This window comes from Taudactylus pleione, unplaced genomic scaffold (genome assembly GCF_031769625.1).
Source record: "Taudactylus pleione unplaced genomic scaffold, aTauple2 ptg000149l, whole genome shotgun sequence".
NCBI lineage: Eukaryota > Metazoa > Chordata > Amphibia > Anura > Myobatrachidae > Taudactylus > Taudactylus pleione.
Genome location: NW_028284551.1, coordinates 1,291,797 through 1,310,055, shown reverse-complemented (window position 1 = coordinate 1,310,055; position 18,259 = coordinate 1,291,797). Strand labels below are relative to the sequence as shown.

General features: G+C 46.1%; 1 protein-coding gene across 2 annotated transcripts in view; it reads right to left on the bottom strand.

Annotated features, from left to right (window-relative positions):
- Positions 1–17,883, bottom strand: part of RRN3 (RNA polymerase I transcription factor RRN3) — a 70,667-nt gene extending 52,784 nt beyond the window's left edge. Inside the window, exons 1-5 of one of the 2 annotated variants that reach the window (XM_088474221.1) lie at positions 17,744–17,883; positions 14,427–14,543; positions 13,732–13,788; positions 10,269–10,358; positions 7,929–8,058 (exon numbers count right to left, since the gene is read on the bottom strand). In XM_088474221.1, coding sequence (XP_088330347.1) covers positions 7,929–8,058; positions 10,269–10,358; positions 13,732–13,788; positions 14,427–14,522 — 373 coding nt within the window. In that variant the 5' untranslated portion in view covers positions 14,523–14,543; positions 17,744–17,883. The remainder of the gene's footprint in view (positions 1–7,928; positions 8,059–10,268; positions 10,359–13,731; positions 13,789–14,426; positions 14,544–17,743) is intronic. The other variant, XM_088474220.1, reaches the window with a different exon arrangement.
- Between the last annotated feature and the right edge of the window lie 376 nt (positions 17,884–18,259).

Genomic DNA, 18,259 nt, shown 5'->3' with positions numbered 1-18,259 from the left:
GGACTCACACCACTGAAAGTAAGTGTGCCACACCCTGTGGTAAATCCGTGCCGAAGCAGGCCTACGCGCCCTCAGCATGGTACCGATGACAGAGGTAGAAAAACCCAGGGACCTTAAGATGGCTGTCTCAAGAGCCACGCTGTCAAAGACAGCCGACCCAGATCCGGGGGAAAAGGCAGGGCCCCTGAGACAGCAGGTCCCGACGCTGAGGCAGAAGGAACGGGGCGTCTACGGACAAGCTCCTGAGATCGGAGTACCAAGGACGTCTGGGCCACGCTGGAGCCACCAGAAGAAACGTGCCCCCGTCCTGTTTGATTTTTCTGAGCACCCGAGGCAGCAGGGAGATCGGAGGGAACAGGTACGCTAGGTGAAACGTCCATTTCACAGACAGCGCGTCCACTAGGCTTGCGCCTGCATCTCTTGTCCTTGAGCCGTACACGGGCAACTTGCAGTTGTGACGGGAGGCCATCAGGTCCAACTCCAGCAGTCCCCATTTGTCCACGAGAAGTTGAAACACCTCTGGGTGAAGCGACCATTCCCCGGGATGCACGTCGTGACGGCTGAGGAAGTCCGCCTCCCAATTGAGGACTCCCGGGATGAAGACTGCCGAGATCGCCGGAATGTGGCACTCCGCCCAAGCCAAGATCTGAGACACCTCCGACATCGCAGCTCGACTGCGAGTCCCTCCCTGGTGATTTATGTACGCCACTGTGGTGGCGTTGTCCGATTGCACCTGAACAGCTCTTCCGTGAAGAACGGTGCCTGATGACAGTAGAGCACGGTACACTGCCCGCAGCTCTAGAACATTTATGGGAAGGATGGCTTCCTCCGCCGACCAACGGCCCTGAAGAGACAACGAGCCTGTCACTGCCCCCCAGCCCCGGAGACTGGCATCTGTCGTGAGCAGAACCCAGTCCGGGATCCAAAAGGGGCGGCCCTGGATGAGATGAGCTGACTGAAGCCACCACGCCAGAGACCGGCGCACTTCCGGGGACAACACCAGCATCTGGGATCGGATCCGGTGAGGTAACCCGTTCCATTCCGACAGAATCTGCCCCTGCAGGGGCCTGGAATGGAACTGGGCAAATTCCACCATGTCGAATGCCGACACCATGGACCCCAGGACTCTCACTGCCGAATGGACCGACACCCTGCCACTGCTCAGGCAACTGTGTATCCTCAGTTGTAGGGAGGACACCTTTTCCGGAGTCAAGAAAATCCTTTGTTGACAAGAATCCAGAAGTGCTCCCAGATGGACCATCCGTTGAGATGGGACCAGAGAGGACTTCCTCCAATTTATCAACCACCCGTGCGCCTGAAGACAAACAATGGTCAGGTGGAGATGTCGAAGAAGCACCTCCGGGGAGCTTGCCAGCAGCAGAAGATCGTCCAGGTACGGCAACAGTCGAATACCCTGACCCAGAAGGTGGGCAGCCATAACTGCCATCACCTTGAACACCCTCGGAGCCGTGGAAAGGCCGAAAGGCAACGCCCGAAATTGGTAGTGATGGTTCAGGATAGCAAACCTCAGATACCGCTGATGTGCCGGTGCTATGGGCACATGGAGATAGGCGTCCTGGATATCGAGGGAGACCATATAATCCCCGGGTTCCATCGCCAGAATGATGGAACGTAATGTTTCCATCCTCAACCTGGGAACTCTGAGGTATCTGTTCAGAGACTTCAAATTCAGGATAGGGCGATGAGAACCATTGGGTTTCGGCACCAGAAACAGAGTAGAATAGTACCCCGTCTCGCGCTGAGACTGCGGAACGGGAACAATGACCCCTGCTTGTAGCAAGGATTCTATAGCTACCTGAATCTGGCCACCTTTGGTCTTGTCCAGAGAAGGACTTGTGCAGAAAAACTGGTGGGGCGGCCTGAACCGAAAAGACAGGGCGTACCCCTGAGAGACTACTTCTCGAACCCAGGCATCCGTGGTGGTATTGTGCCAACACTGGGCGAATTGGAGAAGTCGGCCTCCCACTCTGGGGTCCCCCAGAGAAAGGCCCGTCCCATCAGGCAGCAGGCTTATCCTCCTGCTTGGAAGAAGGGCGCCGAGCACTCCATGCCTGCTTCTTGGGCTTGGGTGCGGCCTTGGTCGCCGAATGTCTCGGGAAGGACTGGCCCTTGGCCTTACCCTGAACCCGAAAGGACCGAAAGGCAGAGCTCCTCACTTTAGCCGGTGCAGAGGCCGAAGGGAGGAAAGCAGACTTGGACTTAGCCAAAGTATCCACTATCTTGTCCAAATCCGGACCAAATAGTAAATCACCATTAAAAGGCAAGGCCTCCAGACCCTTTATTGAATCTGCATCAGCCCTCCAGGACCTCAGCCACAGGGAGCGCCGAGCAGACACCGCTGCAGCCGACACCCTAGAAGTGAGCAGGCTGGCATCCAAAGACGCTTCCCCGATATAGGAAGCTGCATCCCGCATCTGTCCCACTAACGCTCTCTGGATATCCGGAGCCTCATCAGGAAAGGTATCCTCCAAGTCATTGGCCCATGCCTCAATGGCTTTAGCCACCCAGGAGATAGCCATGGACAGGCGAGCCACCGCCCCGGAAAGAGAATAAATGGACTTTAAACAAGTCTCCACCTTCCTGTCCGTGGGATCCTTCAAAGAGGAGATAGACGGCAATGGCAGCGTCGCGCTTTTGATCAAGCTGGTAACGTGGGAATCCACCGCCGGCGGAGTCTCCCATTTCCTGCAATGAGCTTCAGGAAAAGGATAGTTCGCCGCCAACCTCTTCTGTGGATGGAACCTCTTACTGGGTAATTGCCAGGCCGCCGCCATATGATCCGTTAACTGATCAGACAGGGGAAACACAGTTGAAGTCACCTTGGCCTTTTTAAAATTAGGAAACTTCGACCTAGGAGCCGGCACATCATCCTCAACATGTAGGATAGCCCGCACCGCCCTAACTAAGGCTGGAACATTAATGGAGGACTTAGCTTCCACCTCCTGCCCCATGGCATCAGAGTCAGAGTCCTCATGGATTTCTCCATCATCTGAGGACACTTCCGAGTCCGACAACTGCGCAGCTAGTGAACTCACAACCGGACGTTTAGATGCCCTTGGTGGCACATCACTTTGGGTTGGAGGGGCCCGGTACCAGCTGGCACCGCCCGCACAGACCATCTTGAGATAAGTCCTCCCCATCAACTCCAGCAGCACAGCGTCTGCAGGAAAATAGCACAGTAGCCACAGAGCGCTCAGTCTCCTCATCAGACATGATACCGTAAATACACAAGAAATACGTATCACCAGAGGAATTACGGTTTTAACACCCGCGCACTCACCAGTATGCGACACAACAGCCCAGATATGGTATTGTGTAGCACACAACAGTATGTGACTGACCCCACAAATACGTGATTTATATAAGTGAGGGTATCAGAAAAACGCCCTTCCCCCACACACCTGCCGGGCCGTAGGAGAAGGAAAGGGATAGTTATAAGCTGACAGTAAGGAGAATAAGTCACAGACAGGCAGCACTAGCAATAGTCACATACAATGCAGAAAAGTTAGTACTCACTGCACCTTTCACTACAATCAACCACCCAGATTCAGTGTCTTGGAGAGCTATAGTGCTGTTTACACTGTCCTTTAGCAGGGGAGAGGTACACAGGGGGACCGGTCCACTTGATACCGCCTGGGAGTCTGCGATGCCTGCCAGTGAAGATGGCCGCCGGAGACCTCAGTGGAGGAGTGGCCGAGAGATAAGAGCAGCTCAGCGACGCCAGACTGCTAGTTGAAAGGCGCGCTGAGCTGAGAAGCCGCTAGACAGGGAAGGCTGCCTCCCCTGGCTAGCAATTAACCCCCGGGTTGCCGGTCCCGCTACCAGCCTGTTACCCTGGTGGTCTAGCGGACACGCGGGGTATTCCTCTATAGAGGGGGAGCCCGCCGCCGCCGCTAGCGCCTCTGGTCTGTCCCCAGAGACCGGAGGCTTGTGACTGCATATAAAGTATCCGCGGCCCGCCGCCGCGGCGACCCGCTGCATACCAGGTCCCCGTCGCGTCCGGCAGCAGTCAAGGGAGTCCCCAGAGGCCGGCTAGTACAGGCTCTGGGGTCCCGCCGCGATCCCCAGAGCTGTACTGGCGTCGCGGCGCCAGTGGGGAGAAGGAGCGGCAGCGTGGACGTCCTAAAGGACAGTCTGATACTGCCGCTCTAATAGTGTAAAAAAGTAGAAAAAAAAATTAAAAAATTTCTCTTTTAAAATAAAGCTTAGGGGCTGCTCCTGCAGCCCCACTGCGACAGGGTGACCCGACTCCGGCCAGGCACCAACTAAAACTGAGGTGCCTGTGGCTCGGGGGCGGGGTATAGAGGAGGACGGACCCAAGTGCATCCTGGGAGCAGTGAAAGCTTTAACTGCGTGGTGCCCGTGGATCCAGATCCAGCTATACCCCAAGGTCAACCCTGTGGACCCTGAAGTAGAAAAATGGACTTTAGGCAGATCTCCACCTTACGGTCCGTAGCATCCTTCAAGGAGGACATGGAGGGCATGGGCAATGTGGCACTCCGGACTATGCGTGCCACATGAGAATCCACCTGTGAAGGGGATTTCCACTTAGAAAAGTAATTGTCCGCAAACGGGTAAGTCACCGCTAAGCGTCTTTGAGGCTGATACCGTTTACCAGGGTGTTTCCACGCCTCCTCTAACTGACCCGAGTGTGTACAGGGAAGGCGCTCCCCTGGCATGCAATTAACCCCTGGGACGCCGCAGCGCTATCGCTCAGCTGTGGTCCGCTGTCCCAGGGGGGTAGTGGAAGCGCAGGTTAGTTACCTGGCTCCACGCTGCAGCCAGTCCCCAGGGAGCCCTCTGCCTGGGGACTCTGGACCATGTATCAGCAGGGACCAAATGCGGGACCCCGCTGCTTACCTGCTGCCCCCTTGAATCTGGCCATGGTCCAAAACATATGGGGTCACCGCTAGCTGTGACCCCAGATGCTTACCAGCATCCCCGGATCAGTACCGGCGTTCTGGTACCGGCGGGGTGTAGGGAAGACAGCATGGACGTCAGTAGTGACTGTCCATGTTGTACTTCCAGATGTGCAACCACAGCTGCCGCGAAAAAAACTTCAGGGGCTATCCTTAGCCCCCCTCTAAACAGGTGCTCTGACTCCGAGCCAGGCACCAACGAAACTGAGATGCCTTGGCTCGGGGGCGGGGTATAGGAGGGGGACCCTAGTGCATCCTGGGAGGCTGAAAACTTACCTCTATGGTGCCCGATGCCTGACGTCATCACCTATACCCCAAGGTATCCTGTGGATACCCTATGGACCCTGATGTAGAAATACAATATATACATATACTGCACACCCCGAATGCAAACAATAATATATGTATGCATTAAGCACTAATCAGGAAGCTTATCTTGACTCATGAAATTGTGGTATAGGTTGAGTCTCCCATATCCAAATATTCCAAAATACGGAATAATTTTACCATGACTGAGAAAGTGAAAACTTTGCTTTCTGATGGTTCAATGTACACAAACTTTGTTTAAAGCACAAAATATTTAAAAAATAGTATAAAAACTTTCAGGCTGTGTGTATAAGGTGTCTATGAAACAAATTAATGTCATGTATGTACACAAACTTTTTTGATATACGATATTTTTAATAATTTTGTGTAAAATGACCTGCAGGCTGTGTGTATAAGGTGTATATAGAACATAAATGCATTCAGTGTTTAGATTTGGGTCCCATTCCCAAGATATTTTTTTATGGTATGCTAATATTCCAAACAACGGAATATTCCGATATCCAAAATACCCCTGGTCCCAAGCATTTTGAATATGGGAGACTCAACCTGTATAGATGTCAATCCAGTAGATGGAGCAGCAAGACAAATACTACATATCCTAGAGTCGCTGCTCATGTTACTTGCAAACTTACAGAGTTGCTTGCTCACAAGTTAAGAGCCCAAAGCATATTTTTGTGTTAATCCCTAAAGGAAAAACTGCAAATATTCTTTACTAAGACATTTTGTGATCAATGTCTACAATATAATATATACATCACATTATTAGATGCCACTACTGTCAATCTAAATTTGTTCCGCTGTGCAATAACAGACATCCACGTGAGCGAAGGCGCGTGCAAACGCTAGCTTACTTAGAAGGCGCCAAAAGGGTTCTGTACCGCCGTATGTAATGGAATGAGATGGAGGCTAAAAGACCAGATTGTAGTGAAGGAGCTTTGTATAGAAGTTATTGGTTGTCGAAATACACCTTTCCCTTACCATAGATCTGGAACATGGCTGATGGTAGCTCAGCACGTCACTTAGGTCATGGGCTTTCTAAACCACAGAAACTTGAAAAGGACCACCGCACACAGAACAGTAAAGTTACAGCCCACCATGCCCAGCAGAAGCCACCAGTTACATTCCACCTCTAACCTCGCCCTCCTCCCGAAAAAGTGCCTTAAGCTAGGTACACAATTGTCGATATGTTAGTGCATTGTCGGATGTCTGCACCAGATATGCACAGACCGGCCCTGCAACACAGCCCATGCCAAAAGATATTAAAGATATATCGGTGCATCTGCATGTGTGTACAGGCGACCAACTGACAGACCGTACACTGGCTGCAGGGACCGCCAACACGGACATCACAAATGTGGGCAAATGCCTTCCCAGTTGTGATGTTAAGCCAGACATATCGAGTGGCCGATTGGTAAGTGTGTATAGATTACAAATCGTCTGCTTGGACGGAAATCGTGCTTCTGACCAATCCGTAGTTATAGTGTGTACCCAGCATAAGCCAACAATGTAAAAAATAGTAACATGGTTATACTGAATGCCAGACCATGCTGACAAATCCTTTCACCTCCAAAATTGAGGAGAGAAAGACAGATATCAGTATATTAAGGTTCACCTAGTGGACATGGGGAGAAATTCAATTAATGCAATGTTGAATAGCATCGGGAATGAGTTCTCCGAGTTACTCAATTGTCCTCATCGTGCCCTGCACTTGTCGGGAGTTGCAGTTTATAGCGCCTAATGCCAGGTGTTCAGTCGCGGTAAACATCATTCTCTGTCTTAAGTGTCCACCGTGATGCGGTTAACGCACTCTGTAAGCCCGCTATTAGCATTGCGGCACTAGTTTAGTTGGATTTGAGATCACAAAGAAGGAACCAACTTTCTATTGCCCAGCTGAAATAAAGATGTCTTGCACTGTAGCATTCGGAAATTCTACTGTGGCATATGTGATGGCGGGGGAAGGAATCCAGAGACAAAATGAATAGGCAATTGGGATTTTAATTCTTTAAAACATATATTCCACTGCTTTATTGATTTCTAAAGATGGTGGACGAGAACTTCAGTCACAAATTCCCAATAAGTCCCTTTAGGCAGACTAACAATGTAGATATTTGTATAGCTGAAAATGCTAAGGCTACTCTTCTTGCAGAGTGTCCTCCATCTACTTTCCATTATGATCCTCTAAATAAAGAACATTACATATGTACCTCGAAGAAACGTGCATCACTTTTCTATATTAATCTTTCCACAGCCGATTTTCATAATGTTGCTGTCCTTCAACTCTCTTATATTGGATCAGTCTGTTTGGTCTGTGGCAGCACCCCCTACTTCCCAGTATAGAAAATTAATAGAGCTTTTGTAAATATTTCTATATATACATACACTGTATTTATAGTCCAGTGCAATACATTTTCCTCTCATTGACCTGGATTGTTTTTTTTTAGCCAGTTATGTGATTAAGGATCTGGAAGGGTTGTTAGTTATGAAATCCTTGCATTTATGAATAACCTGGCCACAGTGTATGCTCCTACAAGGGATAATTTTGTGGCTGTATTACATAAAAAAAATATATTGGCAATTCTTTGTATACCATCGGTATAATTTTGCTTTAGGTAGAAGGAATTCAGATTATACACATAGAATATAACTTGGTGAAAGCATTACCTGGTACAAAGTGTGAGGCGATCATATTCAGACAGGAGCGCAAGTACACAGTCTGTGCTGATACAAGGTTGCCCAAAAATGCCAGATATTCTTCCACAACTTCTTTGCTTCTGTTCAGCCATGGCAGTTTCTAAAAGATGGCGCACAAGCTAGAACCACTTAAGCTGTACTCACTTATTTACAGTATCCAATCACATCAGACTTCTAAATCAGGATGTATAATATGTACACTGCTGGATGGTATTTTCAACAGCAGCAAAGTCAGATGGGGATGGAAATTGCATGTACTAATCCTGACTCCATACCAATATAATCTAGTAATCTTCTCTGTCTCGTCTTCCTGTCAAATACATTTAAAAAATAAAGTGTAGTGTAGAGATGTGTCCTCATTCACTATTGCTGCAGTCACACCAAACAGCCCTTCTCGGTGCTCCAAGTCCCGTCTTTTTCGCCTGAAAATACGTCTAAATCGCAAACGGATGCGACAACCCGCTTCACGAGACTGCACTGATTAATTTGATATGCAGCATGTGTATCTGTAAGGCAGCAGCTTTTTTCCATGCCAAGGTCCATTGTGCTTGGCTTACAGATTCAGTCACACGCAGATAGTTTCACATATCAGATTAATCCGTGCAGTCACGTGAAGTGGTTTGTCACAACTGTTTGCTGCTAAAGCTGGGTACTCACTTAACGATGTGTACCCGGGTGATATGTCGACCCGACATATTGTGCCACGGGTACACATTGAACGATCTAATGAACGACGGAACAATTTATTGTTCCATCCTTCATTACCTGCAAAGGTGCCTCATGCGATATCGTCCGGTTGGCATTGCAACACATAGGACGATCCGCATGATATGTCATTCCGATTCACCTGACACAGCATCGTCCTAGTGCGTGCCCAACTTTAGACGTATTCAGGCAAAAACGATACTCGGCGCGAGCCGAAATGCATGTGTGCTGGTGGCTCACTTCACATGGCATATTGAGGCTAGCTATATGAGGACACATCTGTAACATGCAAACAAAACACACTAAAGTCCCAAGTTATAATGAAATGATCATTTACAGAAGAGGCTGAAAGATGTCCGCTGGCACACAAAAAAACTGCGTTCAAGTTGGCAAATGTATTACTTACAGAGTTACAATATATATATATATATATATATATATATATATATATATACACACAATTTACACAGCATGCAATGTAATAGTTCATAGAAGAGCAATTTCTTGCAAAAGAAATTATTCCCCCAGTTTTTAGATGCTGCAACTGTTAATTTCCTCATGTACACCAACCACAACACACAGATAGACAGACAGATAGATGTGTGTTGTGGTTGCTGTACATGTGGAAACAGCAGCAGCATTTCAATAAACTAGACCACTGTTTCTCAAACTCATTCCTCAGGGAGGACGTAAGGGCCCCATACATCAGCGACAGATTGCTGCGATCCAGCAACCCGGCCGATATGACGATCAAAAAATTATTGTAATCGTCAAATCGGGATTATTTAACATGTAAAATTTCAGCGGTCGGCATTTCCACCCGGCAGAATGGAATTTCCGATTGCAGAGCTACATCGTGACGATCCGTCGCAGATGTATGGGTACCTTAACAGTGCATGGTTCCCATTATTCCTAGTTGGTGCACATGTGTATTAATTACTCACTGACACATTTTAAAAGATCCACAGGTGGAGCTAATTATTTCATTTGTGAATCTGTGAGGAGACCTGGAAACCATGCACTGTCAGAGCTCCCTAAAGGTGCATGCACACACAATTTTTTGAACGATTATCGTTAAAGATATCATTTATCGTTCAATCGTTGAAAAAATCATTCACTTTCTAAGTTAAACGATGGACGATTATCGTTCATGCACGTTCACATTTGTAGTTTGGTCAGACTGACCAACTCAACGATTTTCATTAAGGGAATATGCAAAAATCGTTCGAAGTTCAAAAAAATTGTTCATTACATTTAGTAAATGAACGATTTTAGTAAAGGATTTTCGTTCATTTTTTCCTAGAAAAAATTTACGAAAATCGTTTACTAAAATCGTTCATTTACTAAATCGTTGTGTGTATGCACCTTAAGGAATCAGTTTGGTAACCACTGAACTAGACTATTCCTGACAACCTCTTGGAAATTGCTGGGTCTTGGTTATCCCCCTCTAACTAAATGGTAAACAAACAAAACATTGATTGCCTACAAGAGTCACCATTTATTTTTTCTATTCACACAATGCGTAGGTCAGAAATCCATAATAAAAATAATGTTCAATGAAAGTAAAACACACAAGGTAAAACAGACACCAAAGCACCAGCTCACCAGTACAATGCTGACAAGCTGCTCGTAGTCAACGGTAAGGTATGTAACCGATATCCGGAGTTCGTGCAGCCAGCTTACAATTTGCACATCCTGTACAATGACCAAACAGAAAAAATGTGTAAAACTCTTCACATGCCAGAATGCTATCTGACTTATACCTCTCCTAGAAATATGAGCAGTTATCTTTTTAATGTACAAAAATGGGCAGGAAATAGTAGTTTTATATACAGTGGATCTCATTCACGAAGTTTGGGTGTCATATCCAGAACACCTACTACCCATTGGTGTACAGAGAGAAACAAACACCTCCAAGAACGCTTTGGGCAAGTGTTAGATCATAGCCCACCCAAATACAAATTTATACAATCACTTTCAGTAAATAAAACAGTTCAGTTTTTCTCTTGGGAACATTGCAGGACTTAGTCTCCTTTATGCCTTTTCATTTTTCATTAGTGCAAGCGGACATCAGTACTTTCTTTTGTATATTTATGTGTCACTTTTTTTGTGTGAAGCTTTTTATTACATTCAGTAGCCTCTGCAAGAATATTTTATTAATTTAAGTGAAAGACCAGGTTTATGGGTGAAGTAAAGTAAAAGGTGCGTGTCCACTAGGCGATTAAATGAGCGATTGAACGACATCGTTATTCTTCAATCACTCATTAATCGTTCACAAATGAGGCATTAAAATGAAGAAACTGACCAGCGATGTGCGCTACCTCTGGTAGTTTTCGACATCTATCATCGCATGAACATGACAGTCAATCTGCCAATAACGACAGATTGTGCATGTTCGGGGATGAGGGAGGATGCTTGCACTGAACGACATAGTCAGGTGCATAAATATTGGGACATTGACAGAATTTTCATATTTTGGCCTCTATTCACCACCACAATGGCTTTGAAATTAAAAAAACAAGATGTGCTTTAACTGCAGACTTTCAGATTTAATTTGAGGGTAATTACATCCAAATCAGGTGAACGGTGTAGGAATTACAACGGTTTCTATATGTGCCTCCCACTTTTTAAGGGGCCAAAAGTAATGGGACTATCAACTCATTTCATGGACAGGCGTGGGCTATTCCCTTGTTATTTCATTATCAATTAACATGTAAAAGGTCTGGAGTTGATTCTAGGTGTGACATTTGCATTTGGAATCAGTTGCTGTCGACTCTCAATATGAGATCCAAAGAGCTGTCACTATCAGTGAAGCAAGCCATCATTAGTCTGAAAAATCAAAACAAACCCATCAGAGAGATAGCAAAAACATTAGGTGTGGCCAAATCAACTGTTTGGAACAGTCTTAAAAAGAAAGAGCGCACTGGAGAGCTCAGCAACACCACAAAAGACCTGGAAGACCACGGAAAACAACTGTGGTGGATGACAGAAGAATTATTTCCCTGGTGAAGAAAAACCCCTTCACAACAGTTGGCCAAATCAAGAACACTTTCCAGGAGGTAGGTGTATATGTGTCAAAGTCAACAATCAAGAGAAGACTTCACAAGAGTGAATATAGAGGGTTCACCACAAGATGTAAACCATTGGTGAGCCACAAAAACAGGAAGACCAGATTAGAGTTTGCCAAACAACATCTAAAAAAGCCATTACAGTTCTGGAACAACATCCTATGGACAGATGAGACAAAGATCAACTTGTACCAGAGTGATGGGAAGAGAAGAGTATGCGGAAGGAAAGGAACTGCTCATGATCCAAAACATACCACCTCATCAGTGAAGCATGGTGGTGGTAGTGTCATGGCGTGGGCATGTATGGCTGCCAATGGAACTGGTTCCCTTGTATTTATTGATGATGTGACTGCTGACAAAAGCAGCAGAATGAATTCTGAACTGTTTTGGGCAATATTATATGCTTATATTCAGTCAAATGCTTCAGAACTCATTGGACGGCGCTTCACAGTGCAGATGGACAATGACCCGTAGCATACTGCAAAAGCAACCAAAGAGTTTTTTAAGGCTAAAAAGTGTAAATGTTATGCAATGGCCAAGTCAATCCCCTGACCTGAATCTGATTGAGCATGCATTTCACTTGATGAAGACAAAACTGAAGGGAAAATGCCCCAAGAACAAGCAGGAACTGAAGACATTTGCAGTAGAGGCCTGGCAGAGCATCACCAGGGATGAAACCCAGCGTCTGGTGATGTCTATGCGTTCCAGACTTCAGGCTGTAATTGCCTGCAAAGGATTTGCAACAAAGTATTAAAAAGTGAAAGTTAGATTTAGGATTGTTTAGTTTGTCCCATTACTTTTGGCCCCTTAATAAGTGGGAGGCACATATAGAGACCATTGTAATTCCCACACCGTTCACCTGATTTGGATGTAATTACCCTCAAATTAAATCTGAAAGTCTGCAGTTAAAGCACATCTTGTTTGTTTCATTTCAAAGCCATTGTGGTGGTGAATAGAGACCAAAATATGAAAATTCTGTCAATGTCCCAATATTTATTCACCTGACTGTATTATTCAGTGTAGGCACTACAGGGGATGAGGAACGACTGTATGATTACAAAGTTGTAATCGTACTGTCGTTCCTCCATCGCCTAGTGGATACGCGGCATTAGAATGTGACTCCTGTAGTTTGTTGAGAAAGAGAAAACACAGCTGATAAATTTTGCACAAATTCCTTTGGGAGTGGGACAGGATACTGGCGCTCCAGATCCCGGCAGTCAGAATACCGATGCGGTTAGGATACCGGCATCTGTCTAAGTGTCAACCCTACCCCTCCCTCCCCACACTCAACCCCCTCCTAGTGCCTAATCCTAACCCTCCCCCTTCCTAGTGCCAAACCCTTACCCTCCCTCTAGTGCCTAACCTTAAACCATAACCCCCCCCTGGCCTCACTACTTAACAACAAGATGCCGGTGCCAGGATTCTGACTGGTGTCAAGATTCCAGCGCGGCATTCTCAGCACCAGGAACAAGACAGCTGACATTCAGGCATCCAGCATATCAACTACATCCCATTCCTTTCACAACTGCTATTACTGTTTATGAAGAAAATCACTAGGTTGACACATGTATGAATAGTTACACTTCTTAGTATAGATTCAATCACCCTCAATGGGCACAGTTCAATTCAACGCGAATTGAATAACGCCAGGAAGGAGCTCCCAGATATATTCAATACAGCACACTTGTGTTGGAGAATGCTTGTTCTCACGCCTTAAACATTCTCAAACTTAACTGCTCGGCGCGATGCTGTTTTCGCCACGCTAAGGGCAGAAAATGGCATTGCGACAGTAGTTTTGTCGTATTCCTGCTTTGCACCTCAGGAGGGGTGCAAGAAGCATTCCTTAGTCGGGCTTAACAGCGCGCTGAATTGAATAGCTCCGGGAGCTCCTTCCCAGTGCTATTCAATTCACATTGAATTGAATTAAGCCCAATGACAGTGGAATACCCTCAGGTTAACATACATAGATAGCAGCTCGCCTTTACATGAATACACATTACCTTTATCTCTGGATCTGATAACTGGTGCTTTAAAAGTTCAAAGTCTTGTGTATTTCCCTGGAGAAGAGAAATAAAACAATTACACATGTATACAAGTAAGGGCTATTATTTATCACAACTCACTGTAGTTTAGTATACTGTAGGCTGACAGAGCAATGCAGCTTGTTGTATTTTTTGATCTGTCCAACGTTTACTTAAACTACTGTATTTTAACTAGTTTAATTATAGAGCTCTATATATCAGGAATTCCCAACTGCAGCACTCAAGTACCACCAGCAGGTCAAGTTTTGTGGATTTCTTTAGTCATGCACAGGCGGGTTCATCTATTTTGCTGGTCAGTAATTAGCCCACCTGCTTCCACAGACAGAAATCCTTAAAACATGACCTGTCAGGAAAACTTAAGGGGCTGAGGTTGAGAACCCCTGCTATAGATCATTATTTTAAGCCTCCCAGTGAAGACCTCCTTCTGGTTTATGCAGCACAGGACACTGCATCACACACACTATGGGGACAAGTCATAACAGTCACATAATGAGGCTTGTGCAGCACAGTCTGTGGCGGTGGATGAATCAATGTCATTATTTGTTCAATTTAAGGAATATGTTTATTCCAAAAAAAGGACAATGATATAAAGTGATAGCCATTAAAACTAATAGAATCAGCACATATTTTACCTAATGACAATCACAAATTACCTGTGAATACTTTGACAGAACTTCTGTCACTTTGCCACCAAACCTGACAGTTTTCTTCGGTGGTGAGCATAGAAACTCATTACTTTCGGTCATCATGACGTCTCCTAGAAGTAAGGACTGGAATTTTGCGGGGGAAAGAAAATTAAAATGTAATTAAAAAACCAAAACACAGTATATAAAGTATTTAACATACAGAACTTGAAATATTTGTAACAATCCCTTGAAGATCCTGCTTATAAATGACAGACTGACCGTTTCTTAAATCAACTCCTTTGAGGGATATTGTAAAACAATGGGCGGAATTCAATTGATTCCAGCCCCTATCGCGCCAGACGGAGCTATTCAATTCTTGCTCCCGTCGGGTGCGATCAGCTGTCAGCGCTACATTTCAGCTCGCAGCCCCAGGGAGATGAGAGCTGAAATGTGCGAAAACTGACTTGTTTAGGTGCCCAAACATCACTTTTCGCGGTCGCGCCCAGCACTTTGGTCGGGTTTAGCTGCTTTACGCGGCTAAACCTGACCTCTATGGGCGCGATCAGGGCGAAAAACGGCATCAATTAAATAGCGGCCCGCGATCTCCTGTCACTTTAGACGGGAGATACGGACCGCGTAATCAATTGAATTCCGCCCATTGAGTCACATAAGCTTTAGACGAGCCCTGGCCAACCTGTGCCTCTCCAGCTGTTGTGAAACTACAAGTTCTAGCATGCTCTACCAGCTGATCGGTGGGAGAGTAAGCTGGGACTTATAGTTTCACAGCAGCTGGAGAGGCACAGGTTGGCCAGGCCTGCTTTAGACAGTGCATACCTCCCACCATGACCCATTCAAGAAGGAACAAACTGTTCCTGAACATCCCTCTTAATTTATGATTGCCATTATCTGTGTTATGGTGCGTACACACGTTACGATTAAAATGGACGATATGAACGACAACGATATTGTGCAATTTTTCGGTGCCCAACGACCTGCGATGCGCGGGCACGTATGGTTGATATCGACCATCTCCCATGCATGCAGGCCAACCTAGTCGATATCGACCAGGTTACTATAGGGACCCGCGATCATTGATCGCTATAGTCGTTGGTGAGTTTGTTGTGTGCTGGATGATCGATATCGATCGTCCAGCACACCCGGGAGATCGAACAATATTGTTATCATTGTCGATCGTCCCTTCTGTACGCACCATTAAACTAGTTCAGTGGTTTGTTTTCAAACTGGGTCCACAGGACCTCAAACAGTTCACGATTTCCAGGTCATCCAGCAGGTGCACAGGTGTATTCTATACTCACTGACACAGACCGCCCTTAGCTGCAGCATGATTGACATGCTGCGGTGTTGGGAGGGTAAAGCAGGGGCAGCTACTGGAACCGTTCTCTGAAGAGGAGGCGTGCTAAGCACAGGATCTGCTGACCCAGCTGTGCAGTTTTGTCTGCCAGGCTGAGTAAGTCACAGCCTGGCCAAAGCAGCAACAGATGGTAACTATGGTGATCCAAAGCAGCATCTATGGACGTTGCACGCGGATCGCAGATGCATGCAGGAGGAGTCTATTTCCTACAGACACCTCCTGCTGCATTTGCATTTAGTTGGACGGTATCACACAACCGTTTCCATGCAGCTGTGCAATACCATCCATTTCTGAATCAGGTCCAATGTGTACTCAGCTTCACACCTCCCCCTTTCACATCGCAAACCCAGCTCTGACTCAGGATTTTAAACACCGGTCCAACCCGGCTGCGACACAGGTCAGACCCCTTTCACACTGCACATTCGACCCGGGTTGGCCCCATTCACACTGAACCTGGGTCAGCCCTGTAAAACCCAAAGGATGTCATTCAAAATTGACTTTTTCAGGCTCATAAAAATAAGGTCACATAAGTGAGGGGTGAGGACTGCTCACAGCACTGCAGGAATCATGGCTGATAAATTACCACTGTGTAGCCCTGAGCTCATGTTTGTGCTTTACTGCTGTTTGATTCAGCCAGTGAAAGCATGATGCAGCTTCTGACAGCATAGTGTACAGTTCACTTCTTCATCACTCCAATTAGCCATCACTGTAATGACAGCATTAGTGAAATGAACCTCTTTCAGGTGTGTCTGGCTGCTGACATCATCATGTGAGACCCAGGAACATTCAATCATACCTCTTTTATACCAAAGTTCCGGGACTGACCCAGGGGTTGAAACAAGGTTCCAATCCGGATCAGACCCAGTACTAACCCCTTTCAGACTGCGGCGCCGACCCAAGATGTTCCCAAGTCGGCGCCGTTTACACCGGAGCCGGGTCTGCAGTGACCAGGCTCTTCCGGCGTTGCAGTGGACGCATGGAGATGTCATCTCCAAGCGCCACTGAAGCCGGCCAATCGGGTGGCATGCGGCACGATCCGTGTCTTTGGGCCCCTGATTACGCATTTACACAGCAGGGTGGAAGTGGAACGACCCGAGTTGGATCCATTTACACCGACAAATATCCCGGGTTGATGTGCATCAACCTGGGATTTTTAGGCCGATGTAAAAGGGGTATCAGTGGTGTTTGCTGAGTCCCGGGTTGGATAACCCGGGTAGGGCCCGTTCACATTGCACTTCAACCCGGCTTGTTCTCGTATTCAACCCTGCTCAATTGCAGGGTTGAAATGCTGGGTCACTTCACCCGGGAATTTTTTTGGTGGCGCGTTGACACTGCACCTCGACACAAGTTTTTTTTGCAATGTAAAAGGGGTTGTATTCACATGCAGTTACAGCAGCAAAATGAAAGTATCTACTAATAACAAACCAAAACAACCATGTCATGAATATATTCAGAAATATTATGTGTAATCTATTAGAAAATTGGCCCTGCAACTATATGTTTCATTAATGCATGTAATACACAGAATTTAAAAGGGACACTGGGATTTATATCTAATCTATATAAAAAAAACTTGCAGTATCCTATAACTGAGGGAGGTTTCGGGAAAACATTACCAGCATAGATATTACATACATCAATTAAACTTCAATCCTCCCACCAATCATTTTTATTTAAAGTATTTTTACACTGAAGGGTCAAAACCAACTACAACGCATGCTAACATTATACAGATCGCTCAGAGGCATTACTGTGTATATGTTCTGTATGGCTTTCTATGCAGAAATGGCAGTGAGTTATATCATTCTGTAATAAGGAGAACCATACTGTATAAGGCCATTACAATACATATAAAGTTACATACAATGACGAACTCTAAATTTCATATATATCGTTTATTGATATTACAGCACTTTATTAACATGACCACTCATGGAGAAGCAAAGCCCACTAACAGCAATAAGACTCATACCGGGTAATGCAGGAAACAGAAGCTGCAGAGGCCAATACAACACAACGTGCTCTAGAGATCCAACACGCAGCAAGAAGTTCCATACAGGAAGTACGTCATCACAGCAAAGGAAGTGGGGCGCCGTGCACGGCCGAACCAGGTGGCCATGTTGGGTGTACTTCTCGTGCCCTTCACGGACTTAACTCAATTATTTTATTAATATATAGAAATGAAATATAGTCAAACTTGGAATTATAAACTACTGGAAAACGTTTTATCTTGTTATTCTATTTAAAATTTTAGGTACATCTATTTATCTTTAAGCAAGCCTTTCTGTCACCCTGGGCAAAGAGTCGTCACGGCGCCCCCTTCCCTGTCCCCGTTGTTAGAGGTAGGGCTGGACATCGGAAGCCCAGCACTAAATGGTTTCTGGGCCACATCCAGCAATACGATTGCCACTAGCCATTGCATCACCACCGTGCGATAGTATACGCATCGCAATGGTTATACTTTGCTCATGCACAGAAGCAGTCATGC